Below are 25,010 nucleotides of genomic sequence, written 5' to 3' on the forward strand. Positions count from 1 at the left end.
AAGAACGTAATCTTCCTTCTTGCCCGAAAAGCGTTGGTCCGACTCCTCCGATGCGAAAAACAAGCGAAAGCGCAGAGGGGCTAGGCAAAGAAGGGTTTAGCTTGGAGAAGCCAAAGCGATCAAGACCCTAGCGATGCGATCGTGGCTGCTGCTGGAAGCAGGACGCTCGCTAGGTAGATACGACATGAGGAAAAGCGCACAGTTCCAAGCGGGGCAAGCGTAGCTGAAGACGAAGAAGGAAGGATAACGGACGCGTGGGAAATGCTGACAACGTGGACAAATTGAGAGTATTTTCTGCCGACGGCCTAATTATTCGCCAACCTCTTGACACTAGCCACGCGTGCGCCTCCAACTCAATGCCTCCATATGAGTCAGTGACGTGTGTGTCTCTCTCGTACTCGCTTGGATTTGCGTTGGCGAAGGAGCAATATCACGCCGACCGACAGTCGTCTCCCACTCTTTGCAATTGATAAGTGTTAAGCCCGAATTTTTCAAATTTGTACATATTTCCTCTCTCAGGCGGCACCTTTTGAGCCAGTGGATGCAGACGCGTCGCAATGGGCGATTCGCTGGCTGTTGATTAAGCCAGCCAAGACGACGAACGGTGTAATAGATTTACCAAGACAACAATCAATATTCAGCCTATGATGACTCGATTTTTTCCAGCGAGGAATCTCAATCAGATGGATTTATCAGAAGGGTCTGGCTCCCAGCTTTTTGATGTCGAAGGGCTATTCCAGCACTGATTCCCGGCACACTACACTGGCTGTCACGGCGGTCTTCCGGGTGCCTGGAAGGTGCGGGCCTAGACGCTAGGGAACTTATTTTCACCAACAAATGCCGACAACTTAGTTGACACATGATGCGTGTGCAGAACAGAAAAGGACATGCCGGTATCTGTGAAAAGCATCCAGATACAAGTTTGTTATGTATTGGCTCACATATGTTTCATGAGGAATATCAGAAAGTCGAGATAACCACTATGGGATCTGTTGTCAATAACACGAGACGAATGGCGACATTCAACACCAGGCTCGAAAAGTATCACACTTTGCGAAAGGTTATGGGAAAATCAACCAGGCAGTTTTATTGACATGTCCTCATACCATGATCCCGGCAACATCCTCGAATGGTGTGAATGTCTGGTATGATTCCGTTGCTCCCAATTATTTCCTGCAAAGTATAGTTTCCAAGCAAACCAAGCCAAAATCCTAAATCAAAACAGCCACAGCCCCCAACCGGCGGCTTGTCTCGGCGTGGCATAGGGTATCATGAAGCCCCCCAACTGACAGACTCCAGACGCCCGCTTCCGAGTAGCTATACAAAAATGAAAATGAGTGACGAAGAACCAAATGACAGAAATGCAGCCCCAACCGTTTGGTCCGTAATGTTATGCAGAATCAGCCAGACTCGTCGTCTCCCTTGGTGGTGTTGGCAACCTTGATCTGCTCGATGTCCTCGGCCTGGCCTTCCAAGATCTCCATGCTCTTCTTCTCGCGGTTATGAAGTGTCATGATGACGAGAACAAGACCAAACTGGAGGATGTTGTTGGCCATGACCCAGTACCAGCCAAATTTGAATCGCGGGGCCTATGCACATGTTAGTAAAGCCCGGCAGCACAGGAGAGGGAGTTTGGAAAGCTTACCTGAGGGGTCGGGAACGTGACAATGTTCAAGCCAGCCAGAAGGGCCTGGCCGACAGCGTTCATCGAGGACACAACCACAGCACGCTCTTCAGCCGATCGGAAGGTGACTTCAGAAGCCCACGACATGAAGAGAGGGTTCAGAGCGCCGCCCAGTCCGGCAACGTAGAAGGCAAAGAATTTCAGGCCTTCGGGAATGTTCCAAGCTGCCATGCAGATCGCACCAATGGTCATGAAGCCGCAAATCCAGATAGAAGGCAGCCAGCGCTTGCCAGTCGCATCAGCCCAGTAGCATCCGATCAGAGCAGCGACGATCGAGATAGCCGATTGGCCGGTGGGCAGGTTGTTGATCTGGCTGATGGAGTAGCGATCGTCGTGTGCCTTGAGGTAGAGGTTGAACGGCTGGCCGTTGGTGATCATGGCTTGGTTGAAGACGTAGTAAAGTGCCACGAAGGCGTACCAGTGCCATCCCTTGAACACGTCGGTGATGGCCTTGCGATCGAACTTGACCTTAGGCGCCTCAGATCCACCCTCAGATACTCGGCGACGGGCGAGAGTGATTTGGTCGGCCGTCAAGAGCCATGAAGGATGCTTCGAGTCCGGACGAGCGGGGAAGACGGTGAGGCCAAGGATGGCAACGGGAAGCGTGATGCAACCGCAGACAATGAAGAGCCAACGCCATCCAGCAAGTCCGTTGACGCCGTTGAGGTTGGTGTAACAGGCTGTTTGGAAGTACCCAGCAAACATCTAAATCTTGTCAGCATTATGGATATCACATCAATACTGCGGTAAGTGGAGGCTTACAGTTCCCAAAGGTCCGGCGATGTAGAACAGACTCAATCGCCGGGAAATCTCAGTGCTCTTGTACCAACATCCAATGCAGTAAATTACTCCAGGATAGGCCACGCATTCGAATACACCAGAGAAGAATCTGATGATGTAGACATGTTTCACATCTTTGGCATACGCGGTGAGCAAGGTCAAGATACCCCAAAGGACTTCGAAAGCCGGAATCAGCAGGTTAGGTCTGTCGAACTCGCTTGTTAGCTTGATTCATATCAACTAGGCTGTGTCTGTACAAACTCACCGGACACGGGTCAAGATAATGTTGGAAGGAATCATGGCAGCGCAGTACCCAGCTTGGAAGACTCCGGTGGTGTACTGCAGGTCATTGCCTTCCATTCCGATGTCCTCCTTCATCCCACTGACGTATGCATTTTGGAAAGCTTGAAGGTCGAGAAACTGTATGTCAGGTTTGTTAGAAGTGCACCTACTCGCAAGTCAATAATTGAGAAACTTGCCTTGGTGAAGAACGTGAGACACCCAAAGGTCAGAATCATGAAATCCAACTTGAACAACAGAGCCTTCTCCTCCTTTGAAGTGCTGAGTTCGTACCACCTCCACTTGTCATACCATCTGGCAGGAGCCACAGGCTCAGGAGCCGTCGAAGCCACGGTTGAGCCTGCCATCGCGTCTCGGTCTCCGACTTACTTCGCACGAAGAAGAGACACACAACTCCGAAGTTGTCAGTTGTAATGGTATTTCGTTTGTTGTCGACTCCAACTCTGAGGATGCAGGTGGAGCTGAGGGTTGAACAAGGGAGTTGAGGATTGATGACGGCGGAGCAGTCGGTTGGGGGGCTGCTGCTGCTGCGCTTCAACAAGAACAGGAGCGACGTGAGGAGTGGTGGTGTGATTAGGTATTATACTGCTGCTCCTCTTCATCAAACGCGCGCATTCCCTCGGCTATTCACAGCCGAATTGACATCGACATACCAAGGTCTACGTGTCCGAGCATGGTGTTGCAGCGCCCTCCAGAGGCGAAGCGAGATACGCATCGCCGGACAGAGTTCCTGGAGCGAACGACTCACGAGCGTTTTCCCTCTTGGCCTGCTCCACCACAGTCCACCACCAGGGGATGCTGGCTGAGATACTAGAGATAAGAGGGGGTGTTATGCAGTTACGGCATGATTGGGGGTAAGCGTTGGCGCGGACAAGGATCGGACGAAGCTAAAAGGTGGAGCTCCAGGTGTCAATACCACGCCGTATCTCTGAATCCCCTCGTCCCTTGGTTATCCGTCCTCGCCTCCACCTCTAGCTCGACCCGCTGGGTTTGCGGGGTACAGCGGAGATCTCGCCGCGGTCCTTGTTCAGCTCGGGTGTTGGGATGGTTTAGAGAAGGTTACGAATGCGGCCAACGTGATTTGCTTTCGAAGCAATCGCGCTGGTTTTGGGGGTCCTTCACAAGTGGTCCCGTCCGCGTGGAGCATTGTCCTCATTGTGCAAGATATGTAAACACCGTAGTCCACGTCCAAGTGCACCAGCACCACTGATAGACAGGCGCATTCGGGACGTAGCCAAGCTTTGGCTGGAGGCTCCGAAAAGCTCACAGGAGAGTGAGGCCCTCGGAGGGCGAGTCATTGTGCTTCGAGAGAAAGTAGAGCAGTATGATTCCAATAATATGACTGCCGCTTCAGGTGGCTAGACGCTTAGAAAACATTGTCAACACTGAAACCCTTCGAATGAACCCGCCAATCCTCTATCAACGACTACTCTAATGCCTTCCGATACAAGCGATGCCATCCTAAAATTTACCCAATGCGAGCCAACAACAGAGGTGCTTGACTACGTCAACATCGTGAACCTTGACCTGTCGAATTACGACGATCTCTCAAGTCGCGCACAGCTCGCCAAGGATCTTCTCAAAGGCGTCGTTACACACGGCATCTTGACTGTATCTAATCATGGCATCACCGAAGAACGTTATAACACCCACGTTGACCTCGCCAATGCCTTGCTGACTCTTCCTCCTCCGGAAAAGAGGCCATACGAGAATTCGCCGCAAGAGGAGGCCCAGGGTCGGTATGCAGGGTTCAAACCTTCATGCGGTCTAAGCACCAAGGAAGGTTTCCACAAGACAGTTGACCACTACAACATATCAGCCTGGGACCTGGCAAGCCGATCACACCCACCACTACTGCAGTCCCGCATGATTCAAGTCTCCGAATTAATCGATCTTGTTCGCCGTCAAGTATTAGAGAAGCTTCTCCACCTGGTAGCTTTGATCTTGGAGGTACCTGAAGAGAGCATCCTGTCGACACACGCGTTATCAAACGAAACGACCGACTATCTCCGCTACATAGTGTACAACCCCCGACCGGCCAACGATGGGAAATACCGAGACTTATACTTGGCTGGGCACACTGATCTCGGTTCTTTCACGTTTACGTTCGCCCAGCCTGTCTCCTCACTCCAGGTTCAGGTATCTCCAGGGGAATGGAAGTGGGTACGTTACATTCCGGGGACGCTAGTCGTCAATGTCGGCGAAGCATTCGAATTGATGACGGGCGGCCTTTTCAAGGCACCGGTTCACCGAATGGTCAAGCCGCCGGAAGATCAAGAAAGAGCCAAGCGACTTGGCCTGATATACTTTGCCCGGCCTGCTGGCACGCAGAGGCTCGAGCCGATTGACAGCCCGGTTCTCCGGAGAATTGGAGTGGACAAGCCATTGGACGAAAAGATTTACACTATGAAGGAGTATCTATATGCGAGAAGGCATGGGTATAAGAGGCTTGGCTTCGACCGAGATCGACTGCGACAGGAAGGCTATCACATAGACTCATGCATAAAGGATGCCCAAGGGCTGGAGACTACTAGCATCGCAACTTAAATGCAGAGGAGATGAGTTAGATAAAGACCTTGACATTTCTCCGCATCAAGATTTTGTTCAAGGCCAGTGTAAGCTCTCGTCTCGTACGTCTCCAGTTATCAACCACTCGAAGCACCGTCCATGCCGGCATCCATCCTCCACCTCGGCCCACAACTCTGCACCAATGAACCATACCTAACCAAGTTGCCGTCCACTCCACTCAACGAATGGGACTAACATCGTCAACATCGTGACTAGCGCCGATGGTTTAGTGGTAAAATTCTCCGTTGCCATCAAGCAGCGTCGGGGAGCCGGGGGTTCGATTCCCCCTCGGCGCAATCTTTTGCTTTTTGGGCTATCCAGGAAGCTCGATGTTGCCGGTCGACCAAGTTCAAGATTCATGTGAAAATTCGTTGGCCTCAGAGACTGCCACTCACTTTTTGTTCGATCGTGGAAGTGGTGAAAGTGTCATTATTTCGCTTGTACTGTCTGTGAATAAACTACTTGTTTGCGTCTCGTTCCTTGCAGGCATCTGAGTAAAACTCCAGACCCGCTTCTCTCCGAACAGCACCGTACATGGAACTACTATCCAGGGGCCTCTCTGCCTCAAATGCTCGGGCAGCTTCCATGTGTCGCAGCGCCGCTTCGCTCGTCTCTAACCTTGTACCCGCATCTTTCGCGCAGTTCAGCGCATGTCTCAAGTCCTTCATGGCCAGCGCGACGTCGAAACCAGCCTTGCCGTCAGGAGGAGGCGCATAAGCGCCAGAGGTGATGCGCTTGCTGTAGCTTTCAAGCACAGGACCAAACATGTCGGAGATCATGTTCTCTAGCACAGGCGAGCCAAGCCCAGTCTTTTCTGCGAATACGTGGGCCTCGGAGAGCACCTCCATGAAGGAGACCACGACGATATTCCCGGCGATCTTGAGCAAGCTGGACTTTGTGACGTCGGTTCCCATGGGGATCACGGAGCGTCCCATGACGCCGTTCAGGTACAGCGAGATAGCTGATGTCGCAGACTCGGGGCCGGCGGTGACGAAAATAAGCTTTCCGGCAGCGGCCATCGCGGCGGCGCCGAAGACCGGTGCTATGAGAAACATGTCAGTAGATGAGTTTGGTACAAGATCTTTTGGATTGTATTGTAAACTTACCAGCAACAAATTGACCGCCAGCCTCAGTGATCTGCTTCGAGACATTCGCGGAGGTATCGGGGTGAACCGTTGAGCAGTCAACGTAGATCTTGCCCGTGATGTCGCCTGACTTGATAATCTCGCTCTTGATATCCTGAAGGACAGCGTCGTTGCTCACCTGAGCGCGATGATCAGCTCGGAATCTCCATTAAGATCCTGGTTCCATCGTGAGACAACTTACACAAGAGAAGATGATTGATGACTTCTTGGCCACCTCAGAGACCGTCTCCACAGGAATTGCGCCGAGCTCCTTCAGAGATTCCCCGCGCGACAGCGTGCGATTCGTGTAGAGCAGAGGAGGAGCGCCGGAGGACGAGAGGAACTTTTGCAGGTTCGTGGACATACCAATGCCCATCGACCCGAGGCCGACCCAGCCGATTTGTGTTCCAGACATGATGGCACGCGGTGAAAATGGCTTCGTGTGAGTGCAAAATTTGCGGGAAAAGAAGCAAAGACGCCGTGAGTAGTGTGAGGGTGCACCGAAAGCACGCGAAATGTCACCCATTCATACCCAGCTACTCGTTGCCGATTCCGGCGTTGGACACCGAAGGCGCCGGAGGACGCCTCCGAGGGGCTTGGGCCTGGTCCCTGCAGATCTTGCATGGCAACGGCTGAGCTTTTGTGGATGCTGCCGTCAACCCCAAGGTGTGCTCCACGTGGGGAAAGGCTTCATCGAAGGAGCTCCACGTCGCGACGATACCCGTGGAATACTGTCATGTCGTGGATTTGGAAATGGCGAGATAACGATGGGGAAGAACTCCCGGACAGATTGCCGAGAAGGGCATTCTTTGAGTTTATTTACCTGGTCGTTGACCAGCCTCGGGTGTCCTCTCCATCTTCCAGTATCAACCAACATCTTCGGACATACGTCATAATCCATATCCTCGAAATATCTTACGTCAGTCAATATGAGTTTTGGAAAGCTTTACTGGTACCCCAAGGCGCCTCGTGCGACTCAGTGTCTCTACATCGCCGAGTACAACAAGTAAGACTACATTTATGCAGCACGTACACTAAAAAAGTGCTAACCAGAGTCGCACCCAGGCTCGATATCGAGTTCGTTGAGGCATGGCCCATTAAGGTCGACCCTAGCAAGGGTGGTGTTGGTCAGGCATACTTGGAGAAGTTCCCTCCCGGAAAGGTCCCGGCTCTTGAGCGTCCCGATGGCTTTACATTGTTTGAGTGTATTCCCGTAGCGATCTATCGTGAGTTGCACCAAGCACCGCTCACAAATGACGGCTATCTGACACAGTCACAGTGGCGAAGCAAGACCCCAACACCAAGCTCTTGGGCTCAACACTCGAGGAGGAGGCGACGATATTGAAGTGGGCTTCTTTCGCTAACAGCGAGCTCCTGCCCCCCATCATGGCGTGGATCAACCCCGTTAAGGCTAAGGAGCCAGCTACTCCCGAGGTTCTGGCGGCGGCAGAGAAGAACAGCGAGGGTATGGTCAGCGTTGTGGAGAAGGCTTTGACGGGCAAGAAGTTCCTCGTTGGCGATCAGCTCACGATAGCCGACCTTTTCGTGGTGGCAGCTATTGCCAGAGGATACCAGTTTGTGAGTAGCACCACTTTCCCGTTCGTCGGCCAGACTTGCTTCCCCCCTCGGGAAAGCAGGGGACCGATGTCGGTGATTTCAGGTTCAATTGCTAACCGCAGCGCTGCACAGGTCTTTGCCAAGAAGTGGACGGAAGCGCACCCCGCCATCCACGACTGGTACTGGCGAATCAAGAGCGACGATATCTGGAAGAAGATTGACGGAGAGCCTTACGTTTTGGACGTGGTGGGAGGAAAGCCGATCTGAAGCGAGCCTGGAGGTGGACAAACACAGTTTCCTGAAGAATGTGAATCAGGAAAAGGGACGATAACGCGCCGGCGGCAGCGGGGGCAACGGAGGCTTCTCCGCATCGATAAGAGCGGAGCCGGATATGAGACCCCGAAATCGCATTTATAGAATTCATGATTGGCCAAACACCCCTTGAACTTGACGGGAACAACCGTGTTCAACTTATCTAATCGTTATTGTCCACCTCATTCCTTATCACGTGGGTGGACAAACTTGACCTGAACGAGATATCTCCCTGTTTATCGGATATCCGCGTCCACTCGGTACGTACTCCGAGCCCGGTCTTGTCCACGGAGACCACCCCGGTCGTCCACCTCCTCCCCCAGACTTTGGCAATAATCCATGGCGATGCGTCGTTCCTCATTCTTCACCATCGGCAAGCCACTTTCTACCTTTTTCCAAGATGGATGACACTTTACCTCGACCGTTCAAATGCGCTACGTGTAAAAAGGGGTTCACGCGCCAGGTAAGCTATGGGCAAGGATAACGCGTCCGTCACCAGGATGAAGACTTACATGAAGCCGTGTTACGTCACCTGTAGGAGAACCTGAAGCGCCATGTCAATACGCGTAAGCTAAGCTTCGAGTCCTGTATCTTCACTCGTTAACAATCTGTTAGACCACAAGGGACGGAATGCACCTGTGTTTCCATGCTCTCAATGTAATGCCAAGTTCGCGCGTAGGTACGTAAACGCCTTACACACATGCGACGAGAATACTTCAGTCCAAGGGTTCCAATTGAGATGCTGACTTTGTCATAGCGACTTGAGGAAACGCCATGTTGAAAATTGCCACATCTCGACCTCCGCGTCGCCTTCGAAAACAGCTCCCCCGCCTTCCCTGACACCGACGGTCGGAGATTCTCCAAGCACAGCAGCATGGCTGGATGTGCTGCTAACGCATCCCCCGCAACCTCAAGGCGACATGCTTGAGCCGATGCAACAGATCAGCCAGAGCTATGAACAGACATCACCGGCGTATGTCCTTTCGGATAGTCTTGTCAATGGAGTCCTTACTGACAAGACTGCTTTCACTCTAGAATTTCCAGTGAAATCCGTTGCGTCGAGAGCTTCTTCGAAGGCTTCCACCGCAACTTTCCGATACTCCACGAGGCCTCTTTTCACATTGTGTCGACCCAGGTACCGCTCCTGAATGTCATCACTTGTATAGGCAGTCTTTATTGCGAATCGACTGTAGATGAAGCGACCCGCAAGGCAGTCTTTGAGTCGACGTTGTCTTCGCTGCAGCAATATGTCAGTGTATTTTTCGAGGCGTAACGGTGGTACATGAGCTTATCCCCGCAGGTGGAACAAAACCGATCGAGATATCAAGAAACATGGGTTTTGCAGACTTTCCTCCTCCTCGAGTTCCTCGGTATTTACGGCGGCAACGACACGAGCTTCCTCAAAGCGCAACGAATACACCGCGACCTGATCGATGCCATTCGACTACTCCAGATGTCGCAAGATAGTTCGATCGAATCTCTTTCCATGACCTCGGGAGAAGACAGCGGCTACGGTGAAGAGGGTGACGAGGACGACATGCAGGAGCCTGTGAGTGCGGAAGCTCTCAATGAGCAGTGGCAAGACTTTATACGAAAGGAGTCAAGAAAGCGTTGCGTGTACATGCTTTATCTCCTGGATTCCCAGCTCGCGATTCTCTGCAATCTTCGACCGATGCTGTCATCTCTCGAGATCAAGTACGACCTTCCATGCTGCGAAGACATATGGTTAGCGCGCTCAGACAGAGATTGGTTCGAGAAGAGGCGACAGCGCTTCAAGTCTTTTGACGAACCCGACGATCAAGCCTACGCCCATGAGACGCCTCCAAGTCAGGGCTTCTTCTACGAAGCCTCTCAGACCCTACTTCACGCCAATCGGAATGACGACAGCCAGAGAGACCCCGGAGAGAAACACAAACCGAGGAAGCTGAGATTGCTATGGGCATCTCCATTCGCTGCCGTCATCTTGGTGACGCAACTACAGATGATGGCTCGCGAACTTACTCATGCCAGTTGTCTGCTAGAGCGCCCAAAAGCTCAACGGCGCGCCCTGTCTATATTGACAGATAAGCAACATGCGCAAATCTCCCAAGCCCTCAAAAGTATTGCAGAGTTGGTACCGCGGAGTCAGAAACCAGTTTTCAGCTTTTTTGACTTTGGCCGTATGGATGTGCTGTCGGATAGTCATGATGACCAGACGCCTCTGTGGCACACCTTCTGGATTTTGTGGTATTACACGTCTATCACTCTATCGCATCCAGACTCTCTACTTGTAAGTGGAGTGGTAGAGTCTAATTTGCCCTTGGCGATAGCTAGTAAGTATCAAGTGGAATGAAGATAAGATAGGATTATCGCTAACTGTGCACTAGCGGCCGGTCACTTAGCAACACCCAGGAGTAAAGACAAGCGGGACATCTACGAAGATCGCGACGTCTTCAGAATAGTATGTATCTCAAAAAGTACTTTTTCAGTCAAGTGTCGTTAACAACTGGCTAGCTTAATGATCTCGAAATGGCCCTCGACCTTCTAAATCCGATCAAGTCTACTGCTCCTCCTGCCCTCGAGAACCCCTTCATAACCCTCCTCGGCTTCAAGATCTGTCTCGTAGGCTGGCGTCTAGTTCGTCTGACAATGCCAGCCGCACAACGTAGTAACGATAATAGCGGAGGTATGATGCTGGGTAACAGCAATAATGGAAGGTCGAACCCAAGTCGCTTTGTGCTGGACGCCATCATGGCTTGCGTGGGGACTGGAGGAGACGATGATGCAGAGAATGCTGCGGCCGCGCTAGCTATGCTGGACAGACCTGTTGATCTTGCGAGGAGCGAAGTGCGCTTTTTGGAATGGATCGTGGCGAACTTTACGAAGCGAACGACCTGGCCAGTTGGAAGCTGGGTTGCGGCGGTCATGCATGAGAGTCTAGCAAAAGCGAGGGAGGCTTACGCAGCGCCGATGAGTGAATGATGACAACGCTTTCTACGATACCCGAAGATCTCTTCCGTCGCTCGCATCAAGTAATGAGCAGTGTGTGACTTTTATGACTTGTGCCAAAAGCAAGGGAGTTATCTCAATGTTTAGAAAGTCTTTGAGTCAGGCTCGTAACTCCAGTATCTGGATGACATGTATGGTGCAGCACGAGCGACGGGAGCCTGCGAGAGCACACTTCCTTCTTTCACTGGCTGTTGAAGAGACCGCGAGGGCACGTATCAAGGTTTGTTTTCAAAAGTAGCGCGTCGCGAAAGTCTGATGTTTCTAGCGATAACATCCCCTATGACCAGAGTGGCAGTGCTGCAGGCTACAATTGGGGACCGAAATGTTGTGAAGATGCTTTATTTCACAGTGTTCATCATCAAAATGGACGCGTTGTTTCAGATGCAAAAGTTCTCATTAATGCTACAAAAGACGCCAGGTCCCATCCAAAGACAAAGTCATATACATTCTACATCCTAAGTTGACTTGACAGTCGGAAGGCTGTACTGAAGACGGGGCACGTTGTCGAACTTTCCGAGACTCTTGTGGCCCTCGGGGTCGGGGTACTCGCCCTGAATTACTTGTCAGATTTGTAAGTAGAGAATAGGCTGGTTTGAGACTTACGTCGAAGGGGTCCTGGTGCTTGCCCTCCTCGCGAGGACGGTCCATGTCAAAGTCGTATCGCTTCCAGCCGTGCTTGCGGGCATCGAGGTAGTCGGCCATGCAGAAGACACGGTCGTCCATGGGCTTATCGGTACCCATCTTCTGAAGAAGAGGAGAGTTCTCGATGGGAACGAGCTCACGCTCGTCTGCAGGGCGGGAGAAGTAGATGACACCGATACGGCGGAGGTGGCGCTGGTCCTCGGGCGGGGTCGTGACGCGGTGGATAGTAGCCTTAAAGAGACCGCCGGTAAGGCGCTCGAGGGCCTCGCCGAAATTGACGACGATGCCATGGGGTTGGTCTATGGCGACTGTCAGATGACGGTTCTTGGGTGCTTTCGTGTGGTGACTTACGCTTGACATATCTGTAGCGGCCAGTGTGATGGCAGAGAACCTGAAGAGCGGCGACAGGCTGGGAGAAGAGGAAGGTCCAGGTGCCCCCTACGTTTTACTGTTAGCGACGCCATGTCCTTGGTCAACATGGCTGATAACTCACAGTCAGTGTGGCCAGCCAGGAAGATTTGGCGGTACTTCTCGCTCTCCTCCTTGGTACGAGGCTCGCACATCATCTAGCTTGGGTCAATCAGGTTCCTGCAAGTACCGACGACAACACTCACGTAGCGGAGATACTCGGTCTTAGATCCTCCGGGGGCATGGGTCGAAAGCACAGCCTCCTCGGGGACTTGGAGAATGTCGGCAACAATCCTCAAAAGCTTCACCAGGATGTTGGTTCTGATGTAGCTCATAACCTCGTATGTCTCCTCCATGAATGGGCGGATGATCTCGGGGTGGTCGCGGTTCTTGGGGTCGTGGACCAGCATGTTGTAGTGATCAAGCGCCTTGGGGAAGCCGCCCTTGTGGCCCAGAGGGCCGGCGGGCTTGTATCCTGCGTACAGACCACGGGCGTCCTCTTCAGGAGTAACTTGTCATCTGTCAGTATTGCTCCAAGCCAAGAAGGATGCTTCCCCGATGCTTACCTTCATAAGGGGCCTTCTCATCGGGCTTCAGCGTCATTGCCGCGTTGGCGATGCGCATCTGGCGTTGGTAGGTCTCGTCAGAAATGCCATGATTGGTGAGCGTCAAGAAGCCGTAGCCGGTGGCGGCCTCGTAAAGGTCCTTAGCAAGCTGCTTGCGGCCCTCGGGATCGTCGAATTTGGCGAGATCAATGTTAACAAGGTCGACGTAGTCCACTGCAAGGCGGTCTGTGGTCAGCCTTATTCTTGCAAGTGCAAATGCAAATGCAGTTGGTTCTGTGCAGTCTGGGGTACTCACAGTCCTCCTTGGTAGGGGGAGGCGGTGTGTAAGGCGGAAGCTGGTTGATGTCGGCGACCATATTGGGCAAGCGAAGATATGTGTGAAACTTGAAAGGATCTTGAAATTGGTATCTGTAATTCGAAAGTCTTCTTGATCTTTGGATGCTCGACTTGATTGATGATGTGCGTGGTGAGTGAGTGGTTCTTCAGACTTCACTGAGTCGATGAAGTCTTGATTGATATACGACTGAAAGGATACCACGCTTAGAGTATGAAGATGATGTTTTGTCACACACGGTCACAAGAAATCGGGTCTGCGAACAAGATGCAGGATGTGGTGCGATGCTCCGCGAAACGTCCACAATGACTCTCAAGTCCTCCGCCTGGCTCAAACGAACGTGGAGCCAGTGGCGGTTCTCAACATCCTTGCAACTCAGCTCTTTCTTCATGGGTTGGTGGATTGTAAGTGCTGCAGCAATGTGGAAAAGGGAGAGTGACTCCGCCCGGCACGGAGTGGACTGTGGACGTGGAGCTCCTCTGTGCGACGGGCGCGGGGAAGAGGAGCTCCTCCCGGGGCAACGCCCACCTACTCGAAGCTTATCCACGCGACTCATTGCCAAGAAGAGGGTTCTCCGGTTAGCATTTGGCGGGCCAAGCTCCCGATTCTGCCTGAGACTCGGCGAATCGGTGAGTTGGCCGCGGCGGCACCACACTCAATTCGTGAGCACCTGGACATCAGGATTTAGACGTGGAGGCTGGGGACTAACTTGGTCCCGAACTTGATTAGGAACGGCAGGTGCAGCCACCTTTACTTGATAGTTGCCACGCACTTATGAAACCGTAACTGCTTATCCTATTTTCCTCGATTGATTTTGCAGCGTAATTACAACATGATTCCTACAGTCTTCAACTGCGTAAAGCCGTAGATCGCGTCTTCTCCCAAGTCCTTCCCGTTGCCACTCTGTCTGTACCCACCGAACGGAAGGGCATGGGAGATTTTGTTGTAGCAATTCACCCAAACTGTTCCCGCCTCAAGCTCTTTCGCCATTTTGATTCCCTGCTTGATATCAGATGTGAAGACTGCCGCGGCGAGCCCGTAACAGGTGTCGTGCGCCATTTCCAAAGCTTCCTCCTCGTCACGAAAGGATGCAACTGCCACGACTGGCCCAAAAACCTCTTCTCTCGCAATCTCCATGTCCATCTTAACGTCGCGGAAGATTGTAGGCTCAATGAACCAGTCAGAAGGGCTACGTCCCCCCGTTGCGCAGATGGCGCCTTGAGTCTTCGCCTTTTCGATCATGCCCATGATTTTGGAGTGCTGGCTGCCGCTGATCTGGGGGCCCAGAAAGGTTTTGTCTTCAAAGGGATCTCCAAGTTGGTTTTTCCTTGCTCTTTCAACAAACTTGGCGATGAAAGACTCGTAGACGCTCTCATGAACGAAGACGCGGCTACTCGCACAGCAGTTTTGTCTAGCAGAAAGAGATCTCTGGGTCAGCGAGAAACAAATCAAGGAATTCATAGCGACTTACCCCATGTTGTAAAATATGCCGCCATTCACCCACTCGACCACCTCGTCCAGGTCGGCGCTTCCAAATACAATACTTGGCGACTTGCCACCCAGCTCTAAAGTGACCTTCTTCAGGTTGCTATCTGCGGATGCATGCAAGATGCCCTTTCCCACAGCAGTGCTTCCAGTAAAAGATACTTTCGCAACGTCTGGATGATTGGACAATGCAGCTCCGGCTTCGTGTCCAAGACCTGGTACGATATTCACAACACCTGGGGGGAATTCGGCCTCGATAATCAGCTTCCCCAAATACAACGCTGAGAGCGGGGTGAGTTCTGCGGGCTTTAGAACAGCGACGTTTCCAGCAGCCAAGGCAGGCCCGAGTTTCCAACCACACATCAGGATTGGGAAGTTCCACTGAAAGGTCGTTAGACAAGTCCATCGAGATTTTAGAGCTCCCGTGTGCTGGCGGGTCAAGAGAAGTAATCAGCTTACGGGAATAATAAGACCGCAGACCCCTAAAGGCTCTCTCAGGGTGAGGTTCAGCATGTTTGGGTCAGTCTCAATGCTGTCACCCTTAATCTTGTCTGCCCTGAATATTTGAAGATGCGGTGAGTAAACAGAAGCAAAGCCCAGGACAGACCAAAACTGACCATCCCGCATAGTATCGGAAACAGGCCGCACACGCGAGAACATCGGCAACTTTGGCCAGCTTGACAGGTTTTCCAGCATCGATTGACTGCAACGGGAATTTAGTGTTTGGCGAGTTGGTCCAAGGCCTGATAGACACGCACCTCAATCTTTGCCAATTGGTCTGCATCTCTTTCAATAAGATCAGCAAGGCGATTCAGGAGTCTTCCCCTTTCATTAGGTGTCGTCTTCCTCCAACCCCGACATGCTTGCTTTGAGGAAGCCACTGCAGCATTGATATCGGCGCTGCTTCCTCGAGAAAACGAGCAAATTGATTGTCGGGTGTAAGGATTGATAGATTCGAGGGTACTACCGTCCTTGGAGGCATGGAATTCATTGTCAATAAAAACACCCGTCGGTTGATCATATGCCGTACCATCCGGCAAGCTAATGCGTGTCTGATATTGAACGGACATTATCGTTACAGTTTCTCGAAGTCTAGTACACTAATTGGGAAAAAAGAATCAGTCAAAACTTTGAATCATGTCGCCGTATGCTCTGTTTTATGAAAAGTCCCACCGCAGCGACTGTTCAACGTCATGTACGTTGAATGATTTCCCACTTCAACCCCTGGGTCAGTAAATCTCCAGCGTCTAGAACTCTGGGGACTTCCATTCCCGCTCGATCAAGCTGTGGATAAGATTGGCAGACCAGCAGCCCAAGGGACGGCGCGGACTTCCACCTCCGCTTCTGGGCCAGCCCCAAGCCTGGTGGAGGCCCACACAGCGAAAGAATCTTGGTTTTATCTCAACCAAGCCGTTTTAAAAGATTTGTTCAATTCATATTCAGAAACTTCTCCAAAAGAAAATGCGGCATGTTCTCATTCATAGTGATTCTGCACCTGCAACCCCTTGAACTGGAATGACGTTCCTTCCCGCTTATCCAGCACCTTTTTGTGATGCACATCTTTCACTCGTGCCCGCACATACTCCGTTCCCGATGGCACCGGTTTGCTCAAATCCTTGTCTTCTTCTCTGATCATTCCGAGACGGTCAAGAAGCGGGGAAGGCACTGTTCTCATGGGTGTGTGGTCTCCCGGACGACTAAAGTATAGCAGTCCTAGTCGAGGGATGTCGATTTGGTCTCTGGGAGGCTTGACCACACGATGAATTGTTGACTTGATGAACCCTGCCTTCGAGTCAGAGAAGCATGGAAAATTGCTTGGGAAAAAGGTTGACTTACCATTCGTGAGGAACGTCAGGGTGTCCGCAGCGTTACAGGTGATGCCCCCTTCGACGGGCTTCACATATTTCCAATCCCCTTCAGGAGTCCGGATTTGCAGCCCAGCAACATGCTGAGAGAAAAGAAGGGTCAAACTGCCAAAGTCCGTGTGTCCTCCCTTTGAGTATGCTTGCGCCTTGTCCCATTCCTCGTCTGTCCGAACGTTGTAGATCATGTACCGCAAATGATCATCCGAGACTTGATCATAAGCATGTGCATCTGCAAGATAGTTCTCTGGTAGTTCCAGAATGATTGCGATCAGAACGAAGAGTTTCCGGGCAACCTCCCAGACGTCGCGATGGAAGTTGCGGATCTCGTCCCAGTTTTCTTCCACAACCCGGTGACGACCAACCTGTCCCCAGGCTGGAATGTCTTTGTGGATGTTCAGCTGAGCTCTTGTCAGAAATCTTGTCGTCAAATAGAGGTTCCCAGAGGAGAAGCAGTGTCTCATACCATCTCAATGTTCTCTTTGACGCCTGTGTCACCAATCCATCTCTCGTTCTCCCTGTATCCGAAATACTCACCTTCCGCGAAATTGCAAGGGAATCTTCTCTTCTCATCAAGTGGTTCCTTGAAAAACGTGTTTCCGATACTGAACTGCCGTAGGATACGTTCATCATCGATACCAGTGCCGGTAACGACCCAGAATCCCACTCGCGTGATAGCATCATAAAGTTGTTTCGCGAGATCTTGCTTGCCCCCCGGCTCATCGAACCGCGAAAGATCAATGGTAGTAAGAGGAGCCCAGTCTAGATCCTCTTTAGTCTCCTGGGGGCGTGACCAGGGCTTGACAAGCAATGTGCCAGTTGAAGAAGGCGGCGGTGAAACTGCGGAAGGGGCCATGATAGTGATTAGGAGCTGGAATTTGATTGAAATCCAAAAGAAAAATTGTCACCAAAATTTGTTGAGCCTCATTTATAACTGGACCTTACTCCAGTACTACGCCCTCATACTTGAGGTTATTCAGGCGGGGTAGTTACACGATCGGCCCTTGCGTGCTTGGGAACCCCAACAACGTGCTCATCGGGAATAAAAACAGCGTATCACCACAGGCTCATATCGAATCCTTCGTACGATATTTCTCCGCATTTATTGTCCGAAAGCATGCATGAATGATACCGAAATGTGGTGTTGAGTATGGCGTCCAAGATGTCGTTACCGCATCCCAGCCTGAGACGGCAGGGAGCTGCAGCTCATAGTGTCGCTGGCAGTTGGTATTGGACGGGGGAGCTCCTTCGCCATTCCGGTTATCATGTCGTGCTGAATTGGAGATTTCTAAAGAAATGACATCGCGATTGGTAACTACCGGCGGGTTGGTAGAACCAACTTCCCTTTCGGATTATGCTTCACATGTTTCCTACTAATGTCTACCGAAGGATTACTCTTCTGTGGAATAAAATCTGTTCATATTCAAGGCATACAGGACTGCGTTCATTTACTCTCATTTACTCCCAGCCACTGTTACACCAATCCTCTTCCATCAAGATGGCGGTCGCTAAGGACCCGATCGGCACCATTGCGCAGATTGCCAACGAAACGCAGCTATTTTCTGAGAAGGGAGCTGGATCAACAACCGAAGCAACATCGAACCCTGATATTGAAGCCGCCCCAAAGGACGCGGCTCTTGAAAAACGGATAATGCGAAAGATTGACCTCTGGCTTGTTGGCTTTTACTCTCTCGTTTACGTCTTCCGGGTTATTGACAGCGCAAACTATTCGAACGCCGCCATCATCAACCTAGAGGCCGGTACAGGCATCAAGAAACAGCTCCACTTCACGCCTTCGCAGTGGGCATGGACGCTTTCCATCTTCTCTTACAGCTATCTTATCTTCGAGCCTACCAATACGGTACTTTTAAAGCTGTTCAAGCCGTCAAGATGGATGTTCATCCTGATCATGGCGTGGGGCATATCGGCGTGTTGCTCCGCAGCAGCAACAAACTTCTCAGGCATGATGTGCGTGCGATTCGCAATTGGTGCGGCAGAGGCTGGATTCTTCCCGTCTGTTTTGTTTCACTATGCTTTCTGGTACAGACCTGAGGAAATGGCCTTGCGCATAGCTTTTTTCTACTCCGTGGGACAGGTATCCAGTGCACTCTCTGGTCTGTTGGCGTACGCAATTTCATACATGGACCAACTTGGAGGGGTCTCAGGATGGCGATGGCTGTTCATCCTTGAAGGTTTACCTGCTATAATCCTGGCCTTCTTTGCTTTTGGTCTACCCGACTACCCTGAGTCAGCGAAGATCCTCACCGAGGAGGAAAGGCTCTATGTGAAAGAGAGGCTTGCGAGCACTGCGCCCAAGGGTGGGTCACATTGGGACTTCAAATCTCTGAAAGTCATGGCCAAAGACCCAACCCTCTATACCTTCAGTCTTTATTGGATCTGCCATGGTATTGGAGGTTTCGGGGTGGGATTCGCATTGCCTACGGTGATCTACCAGTTAGGATTCACCACTACGGCCTACTCTCAGTTGATGAACATCGTAAGTTCCCACCCCAACGAGACCAACTTGCCATGGACTCCACTAATCCTCTTCAGCCGCCATACGTCTCGGCATTTCTACTTCTCAATGCTCTGGGTTTCATGCTGCAGAGGAAGTGGATCAGACCCTGGGTTACTGCCGTGGGGAGTAGGTTTTGGAGACATCTCACAAGACACCAGGAAACTGACTGTCCTAGTTGAATCAACAATCATCGTGTGTTACATCATTCTTCTTCTCGTTGATAACCCGGTTGTCCGCTACCTCTGCTTGATCGTCTCTGTGGCCTGCGCTGGTTGTGCGTACCCAGTTATCTGGCCTGAACGAATCAGGGCGCTGGAGGGAACAGTGGCATCAGGAATCGGTATTGGCCTTACAAATGCGTGTGCGCAGTTCGGGTATGTTCAAGCCCTATTTCCAACGTTCAACTGGACTACGCTGACTTTGTTCCATAGTGGAATTGTAGGCCCGCATGTCTTCAGCACGGTGTTTGGTCCCAGATACCGCATTTCATATGGCGTCAATCTTTCGGTTTTGGTGGTTGGCATCTGCTCAATTCTGACAAGTTGGTTTCTCGTTATCAAGAAAGATCGGAAACGAGCTGCAGCACTCCAAGGAGAATAGATTTGGAAACGCGTCATTAGATGAGAACTAAGTTGGTTGTCAAAGTACACGCAATTTTGCATCTACCCTATCAAGGCGTCTCAAAATCACGAGGCTCGTCGCACTCCTTCAGCCCGACCGCGGTAGGTAATTCAAAACCGGCCTTCCTCTCCCATAACTTCAGACACTCAGTGTAATCCGCACTTTGCTCCACATTGGGCTCCTCTAGAGCCTCCTTGAAAAGCCCATGCATGTGTTTCGCGAGCTGCGTGTCAATGCCCATTTTCCCACACAGTTCAAGGTTGATGCCCAAGTCCTTCACAAGTAGAGCCAACCCATATCCGCTGGCATACGTTCTTGTTAGCCCCTCGGCCCTGATGGAGTGAGCTGTGCCGTAGTTACGGCCAGTGCCAACATTAAGAACGTCCGTGATCTGTGCAGGATCCAAGCCCATCTTGCGACCGACGATAAAAGCGTCGTTAAGAGCTGCGATACCGGCAGCGGTGACGTAGTTGTTGAAAGTTTTCATGACATGGCCGCTACCCAAAGGACCCATCACAAAACGCCATCGAGACATGGTCTTCAAGACGGGCATTGCGAAGTCAATGTCGTCCTGGGCCCCGCCAATCATGAAGGTAGCCTCGCCATCGTTGATCCCGTGCATTCTGACTTGAGTGACTGGAGAGTCTACTAGGCGGAGCTGGTACTTCTCGAGGTCTTTGCCCAGTTGCTGAGTGCCAAAAGGATCCGAAGAAGAAGTGTCAACAATGACACAGCCTAAAGCATCTTCATCAGCAAATCGCTCAACAGAAAGACTGTTGAATATCCTACCAGGCTTCATGTAAGGAGCAATGCCTTGCTCTCCGAGGAGGATGTCTCGGACGATGTGGCCGTTTGGCACCATGGTGATCAACACATCGACGTCCTTGAATGCGTCCGGCCCAGCGCCAGCCTCTTCAACCGGAAGTTTCTTATTTTCAATAACAAACTTTCGTTGCTTCTCCTTGTCCGCATCACGAACAATTGTCTTGAAGCCCTTTTGAGCAACATTCTGAGCCAGCGGCCCGCCAGCAAGCCCCAGGCCAATGTAGCCAATAGATTTTATGGTTGAAGTCATCATGAACAAAGAATAATCAATAGTCAGAGATTTGTGACAAGTCGACAATCTCTTCCGATACTGTAACAGACATTGGACGGATGTCCTATTCTAATGAATGGGCATACGGTCGCGTTCTTTAGGCTGGTACGGCCTCGAAGCTTGATGAGATCAATACTTTCCCACGGACATCCATTTCCGTCATGCAACTTCTGCACGGAAACATAATGAGAAGAAGATTGGTGGCGTAAGTGCCTCTGCATTGTTTGAATTGATGAGGAGCTGATGATAAGAGTCTGGTTGCGTATCTGACTGACGGGCATCCGCCTCCGTCTTGTTCAACCCCACCTACATGGTATGCTGTTTGGCCGGGGAGCTTGTGCGCTAACGCACCCCAGATAAGACGACCTCGGGAGTTCGTATCGCACTTTCAGGGGCTTGGCGATACAATCCCAGCGAACTGATAAGCCATATTTGTCCTTCATTACAAGAGGAGCAAGTGAAGGCGCAACAGAAGTCAATGACATAGTCAAACTCTTCTAGAGTTCATAAGTTTGCGACCTTTTTTTTTTTTTTTTCCAATGACAAGACGCAGTCTACAATGGGTCCCAAACTCGACATGATGGCGCAGGACAAGCCCAATCCGGAAGAAGCAAGCAATGCCCTGTCAAGCTCGACTCTCATTCCCGACAGTCAGCTCGAAAAGCAAGTCCTCCGAAAGCTGGACTTGCGACTTGCACCGCTTTTCGCGACCCTTTACTTCGTAGCGTACCTCGATCGAAGCAATATCGGAAATGCGGCTGTAGCCGGCCTGACCGAAGACCTTGGTCTGTCTGGTTCTCAGTTCAGCACCGCCGTCAGCATCTTCTTTGCAACGTATGTTGCATTCGAGCTTCCGGTCGTCCTTGCGATGAGGAAGCTTAAGCCACACAGAGCTATTTCTATAATGTGCTTTGGCTGGTCAGTCGTCACAATTGGTACAGCATTCACCAAACGGTTCGGGGACTTGGTGGCTGTTCGTCTTCTTCTGGGCTTGTGTGAAGCAGGCTTCTTTCCTTGCCTTTCTTTGTACATCACGATGGTTTATAAACGGGAAGAGCAGGTACGTGGAACCCTCAAACTAAACGTATTGAGAGAGTGCTAACAACTTCGGGACACAGGGTTTGCGATTGGCATACCTCTTCACTTCGGTCTCACTCGCTGGCATGTTCGGGGGGTTGATTGCAACGGCGATTACCAAGATTGGGCACAGCACAGGGCTTAGAGCTTGGAGGTATGTTTCATGAACATCTCTTCATCCCTTTCGTATCTGATAGGTCGAACTTCAGCTGGCTCTACATTATCGAGGGGCTGATATCCCTACTTGCTGTTACGTGGGTGTGGTTCGGATTGCCGAATGATCCAACCCGAGCGAAGTTTTGGAAACCAGAAGAGAGAGAAGTGATGCTTGCTCGAGAAGCGCAACGACAAGAGTATCTGGGAAGTCAAGTATTTGAATGGAAGGAGGTCTTCAACGCCTTCAAAGACCCTAAAGTCTATTCCACGTAGGTATTCAGCCCCTGTACGTACATCAAATTGCTGACGCTCTTATTCTTCTTAAGTGCTTTGATTCAGTTCTTCCAGGACATTATCTTGTATGGGTTCAGTACTTTCCTGCCTTCTATCCTGAGACTTGATCTGGGGTTCACCGCACTTGAGGCACAATATCTCAGCATCCCAGTGTATTTCGTGGGAGGTCTCAGCTTTTTTGTAAGTCGTCCTAGTTCCCCGTGTTATAAGAGACGTCTATGTGACTAATGGCTGCGTAGACAGCTGCTATTCTTGGAGACAAGTGGAGGCTTCGAGGAACGGTGAGAACTTCAGAAACCCTTCAACTTGATGTTTGCATTGCTGATCTAAGTCGACAAAGTTCCTTCTGGGCCTTGACGTGTTTGCGGTCGTTGGGTATGCGATCCTTCTTGGTGTTGCAAATAGTCCTGGCATCCGATACTTTGCATGCTACCTCATCGCTATCCCGCTTTACTGCGGACCCGGTCTCAACGAAATTTGTGAGTGTGGTTCCCTCTTTCACTATGGGAGAAGACGACAACTGGTAACGCAGATGAGCTGATGCTTGTGGTTAGGGATCAATAATAACATGGCTCCTCATTACCGTCGAGCCACAGCGATTGGGTTGCAGCAGACCATCGGAAATATTGCCGGCATAGTTGCTCCTCAAGTATATCGTTCAGCGCCTTACCGCTTGGGACATTGGTGCTCACTTGCTTCTGCCATTGTTTGTATTGTCCTCATAGCTGGTCAGATATGGTATCTGCGATTGTTGAATCAGAAAAAGGAACGGATCGAGAAGGGAGAATTGAGTGATGACAGAAAGGAGACTACAGGAGAAGGACAGTTGGACTTTCGTTATGTTTACTAGGCTCAGTCGGCATCAGGGGGCATCGACGGTAACAGTTCGATAGCAAGTTGCAGCCCCAAATCGCATACACTCTCACCACTCGGCTATTCATGTTATCTAATGCTAGGGGGTTTGCACCAATAACACAACCTACATCCTGCTCGGGACTCAATGCACCCCTATCTGGTGGCGGCAGCGGACATCCGCCCCCGTCTGTGGGTCTCCAGAACTGGGGAACATCCTGGGAATGGGTCATGTTTCCCGGATCCCCGCTCCGCGGAGAGCGTGGCAGTGACGAACGAGATGGCCAAAATAGCGCTTATCTTATCATTCAAGCCCCTCCTCTATCTAACATGGCGCTGGTGTGTTCGTTCGGGACGCAGCAAAATACTGTCTGTAATAGAATAACGGCTGGAATCTTTGGGTTTTACACGGCGTCTCCCTCCGGACATACTGTTCCTCACGATGAATGAAAGCCCGGAGGCCGATTCAAAGACTCCGATAGGAGAGGTTGTGACTACTTCGTAGGTGGATTGACTTGGTACCATGACTCGTTGACATTTTGTCTGATATCGTGGAATATTAGATGCGAGCGGTGTCGCCGACGAAAGGTACAATAGCACTGCCCGCTAATACCAGTCTCGGCTTGAAATGTGTCTAACACTGTGAGTTTCGAGTTCAGATCAAATGCGACCGTCGAAAGCCATGCGCACGATGTCGAAAGGCCGGAACAGAATGTATGAGGGCGGGCACCGGGGAGAAGCAAAGGTGAGTGGTTTCTTTCCCAAGACCACGGTTGTCTCAACGTCTAGGTCGTGTCTTCTGTTCCTTGCTGAATCTAACATGATTACTCTCGAAGGCCTGTGCCTAAGACATATGTCCGCGCACTGGAAGGGCAAGTCGCATCCCTCGAAGTCTTCATCCGAGAGTTAGCAGCGGCAGACTCAGAGCACCGGGAGCGAATGCTGCTTTGCTATGTTGCAACAGGAGAACCGACTGCATCCCAGAATGAACCAGAGATCATCCCAAGTGATCCCAGCGCAAGCATAAGTCAAGAGAATTCCAAGTCACCTCAAGAAGACGATGAAGCCGGACTAGCTCGCCCAAGAGCTGGCCAGCTAAGAAAACTTGCCAAGGGCAACTCAGCTCATTTTTACGGAGGGACCAGTCTTTTCAACATATATATATGCGATAGAGAAAGCCATACATTGCCGTGTACCGACGGGTCCATGACAACGACGATTGCCGACGAGATACTCGGCACCGCTAACGCTGACCAGCCCACCGAGATCACAAGCCCCCGTAACAGCTTTTTCCAGTACGCACCTCACGATGACGTATCGCAGCGTCTGATGGCCTCCTTCTTCAGGGAGCAATACCCTTACAACATGTACATCTATCGAGAGTACTTTCTTCGCGACTACGATGTTGGGACTGGTCGCTACTACTCCGATTTTCTTCTTTTCGCAATATGCGCCATGGGATCCCTTGCGACTGGCGACCCTGAAGATATACAACTTTTTGATGTGTTTTCTGCCCAGGCTCAACAGCTGTTGTACTCGGCTCTCGACCGGCCTGACCTCACTAGCTTGCAGGCTCTACTTCTTCTCGGTCAATGCGAGATTGGGCGTGGTCGTGCTTCGAAAGGTTGGTTGTTCTGTGGCATGGCATTTCGTTTAGCCCACGAGATGGGTCTACACCTGGACCCGAATAACTGGAACGGAACCTCTGAGCCAGATGTTGATCGAGAGATTTTGCGCCGTGCCTACTGGGCCGCCTTCATTGTTGACAAGCAGCTGAGTCTCTACT

The 25,010-nt window shown here is 51.2% G+C and overlaps 9 protein-coding genes and 1 non-coding gene across 10 annotated transcripts; 5 read left to right on the forward strand and 5 right to left on the reverse strand.

Moving 5' to 3' along the window:
- Nucleotides 1-1,400: 1,400 nt before the first annotated feature.
- COL26b_001441 (uncharacterized protein) lies at nt 1,401-3,111 on the reverse strand (the record flags this gene model as incomplete). Its single annotated transcript, XM_053174391.1, has 5 exons — nt 1,401-1,589; nt 1,646-2,389; nt 2,447-2,669; nt 2,730-2,884; nt 2,917-3,111. The coding sequence occupies 5 exons, from the start codon at nt 3,109-3,111 to the stop codon at nt 1,401-1,403; spliced, it is 1,506 nt and encodes a 501-aa protein (XP_053041701.1).
- Nucleotides 3,112-5,547: 2,436 nt separating this feature from the next.
- On the forward strand, nt 5,548-5,628 carry COL26b_001442. Its single transcript has one exon. It is a non-coding gene; the product is annotated as a tRNA-Gly (tRNA).
- Nucleotides 5,629-5,790: 162 nt separating this feature from the next.
- Nucleotides 5,791-6,871, reverse strand: COL26b_001443 (uncharacterized protein; the record flags this gene model as incomplete). Its single annotated transcript, XM_053174392.1, has 3 exons — nt 5,791-6,374; nt 6,439-6,595; nt 6,659-6,871. The coding sequence occupies 3 exons, from the start codon at nt 6,869-6,871 to the stop codon at nt 5,791-5,793; spliced, it is 954 nt and encodes a 317-aa protein (XP_053041702.1).
- Nucleotides 6,872-7,385: 514 nt separating this feature from the next.
- Nucleotides 7,386-8,280, forward strand: COL26b_001444 (uncharacterized protein; the record flags this gene model as incomplete). The annotated part of the gene is made up of 4 exons (XM_053174393.1): nt 7,386-7,462; nt 7,522-7,682; nt 7,736-8,034; nt 8,146-8,280. The coding sequence occupies 4 exons, from the start codon at nt 7,386-7,388 to the stop codon at nt 8,278-8,280; spliced, it is 672 nt and encodes a 223-aa protein (XP_053041703.1).
- A 965-nt stretch (nt 8,281-9,245) lies between these two features.
- Nucleotides 9,246-11,006, forward strand: COL26b_001445 (uncharacterized protein; the record flags this gene model as incomplete). The annotated part of the gene is made up of 6 exons (XM_053174394.1): nt 9,246-9,298; nt 9,361-9,460; nt 9,671-10,337; nt 10,692-10,765; nt 10,819-10,926; nt 10,986-11,006. 6 exons carry the CDS (start codon nt 9,246-9,248, stop codon nt 11,004-11,006), a joined length of 1,023 nt encoding a protein of 340 aa, XP_053041704.1.
- A 762-nt stretch (nt 11,007-11,768) lies between these two features.
- On the reverse strand, nt 11,769-13,285 carry COL26b_001446 (uncharacterized protein; the record flags this gene model as incomplete). The annotated part of the gene is made up of 7 exons (XM_053174395.1): nt 11,769-11,864; nt 11,917-12,254; nt 12,307-12,393; nt 12,449-12,521; nt 12,570-12,874; nt 12,930-13,142; nt 13,225-13,285. 7 exons carry the CDS (start codon nt 13,283-13,285, stop codon nt 11,769-11,771), a joined length of 1,173 nt encoding a protein of 390 aa, XP_053041705.1.
- An 803-nt stretch (nt 13,286-14,088) lies between these two features.
- On the reverse strand, nt 14,089-17,466 carry COL26b_001447 (uncharacterized protein; the record flags this gene model as incomplete). The annotated part of the gene is made up of 8 exons (XM_053174396.1): nt 14,089-14,653; nt 14,735-14,851; nt 15,366-15,451; nt 15,507-15,534; nt 16,332-16,530; nt 16,585-17,011; nt 17,077-17,099; nt 17,148-17,466. 8 exons carry the CDS (start codon nt 17,464-17,466, stop codon nt 14,089-14,091), a joined length of 1,764 nt encoding a protein of 587 aa, XP_053041706.1.
- A 642-nt stretch (nt 17,467-18,108) lies between these two features.
- On the forward strand, nt 18,109-18,662 carry COL26b_001448 (uncharacterized protein; the record flags this gene model as incomplete). Its single annotated transcript, XM_053174397.1, has 2 exons — nt 18,109-18,582; nt 18,657-18,662. 2 exons carry the CDS (start codon nt 18,109-18,111, stop codon nt 18,660-18,662), a joined length of 480 nt encoding a protein of 159 aa, XP_053041707.1.
- A 1,136-nt stretch (nt 18,663-19,798) lies between these two features.
- On the reverse strand, nt 19,799-20,824 carry COL26b_001449 (uncharacterized protein; the record flags this gene model as incomplete). The annotated part of the gene is made up of 1 exon (XM_053174398.1): nt 19,799-20,824. The coding sequence occupies one exon, from the start codon at nt 20,822-20,824 to the stop codon at nt 19,799-19,801; it is 1,026 nt and encodes a 341-aa protein (XP_053041708.1).
- A 580-nt stretch (nt 20,825-21,404) lies between these two features.
- COL26b_001450 (uncharacterized protein) lies at nt 21,405-22,351 on the forward strand (the record flags this gene model as incomplete). Its single annotated transcript, XM_053174399.1, has 2 exons — nt 21,405-21,679; nt 22,120-22,351. 2 exons carry the CDS (start codon nt 21,405-21,407, stop codon nt 22,349-22,351), a joined length of 507 nt encoding a protein of 168 aa, XP_053041709.1.
- Between the last annotated feature and the right edge of the window lie 2,659 nt (nt 22,352-25,010).

The sequence above is a fragment of the Colletotrichum chrysophilum genome (assembly GCF_026319265.1).
Source record: "Colletotrichum chrysophilum strain AFK26 chromosome Unknown scaffold_6, whole genome shotgun sequence".
Classification (NCBI taxonomy): Eukaryota; Fungi; Ascomycota; class Sordariomycetes; order Glomerellales; family Glomerellaceae; genus Colletotrichum; species Colletotrichum chrysophilum.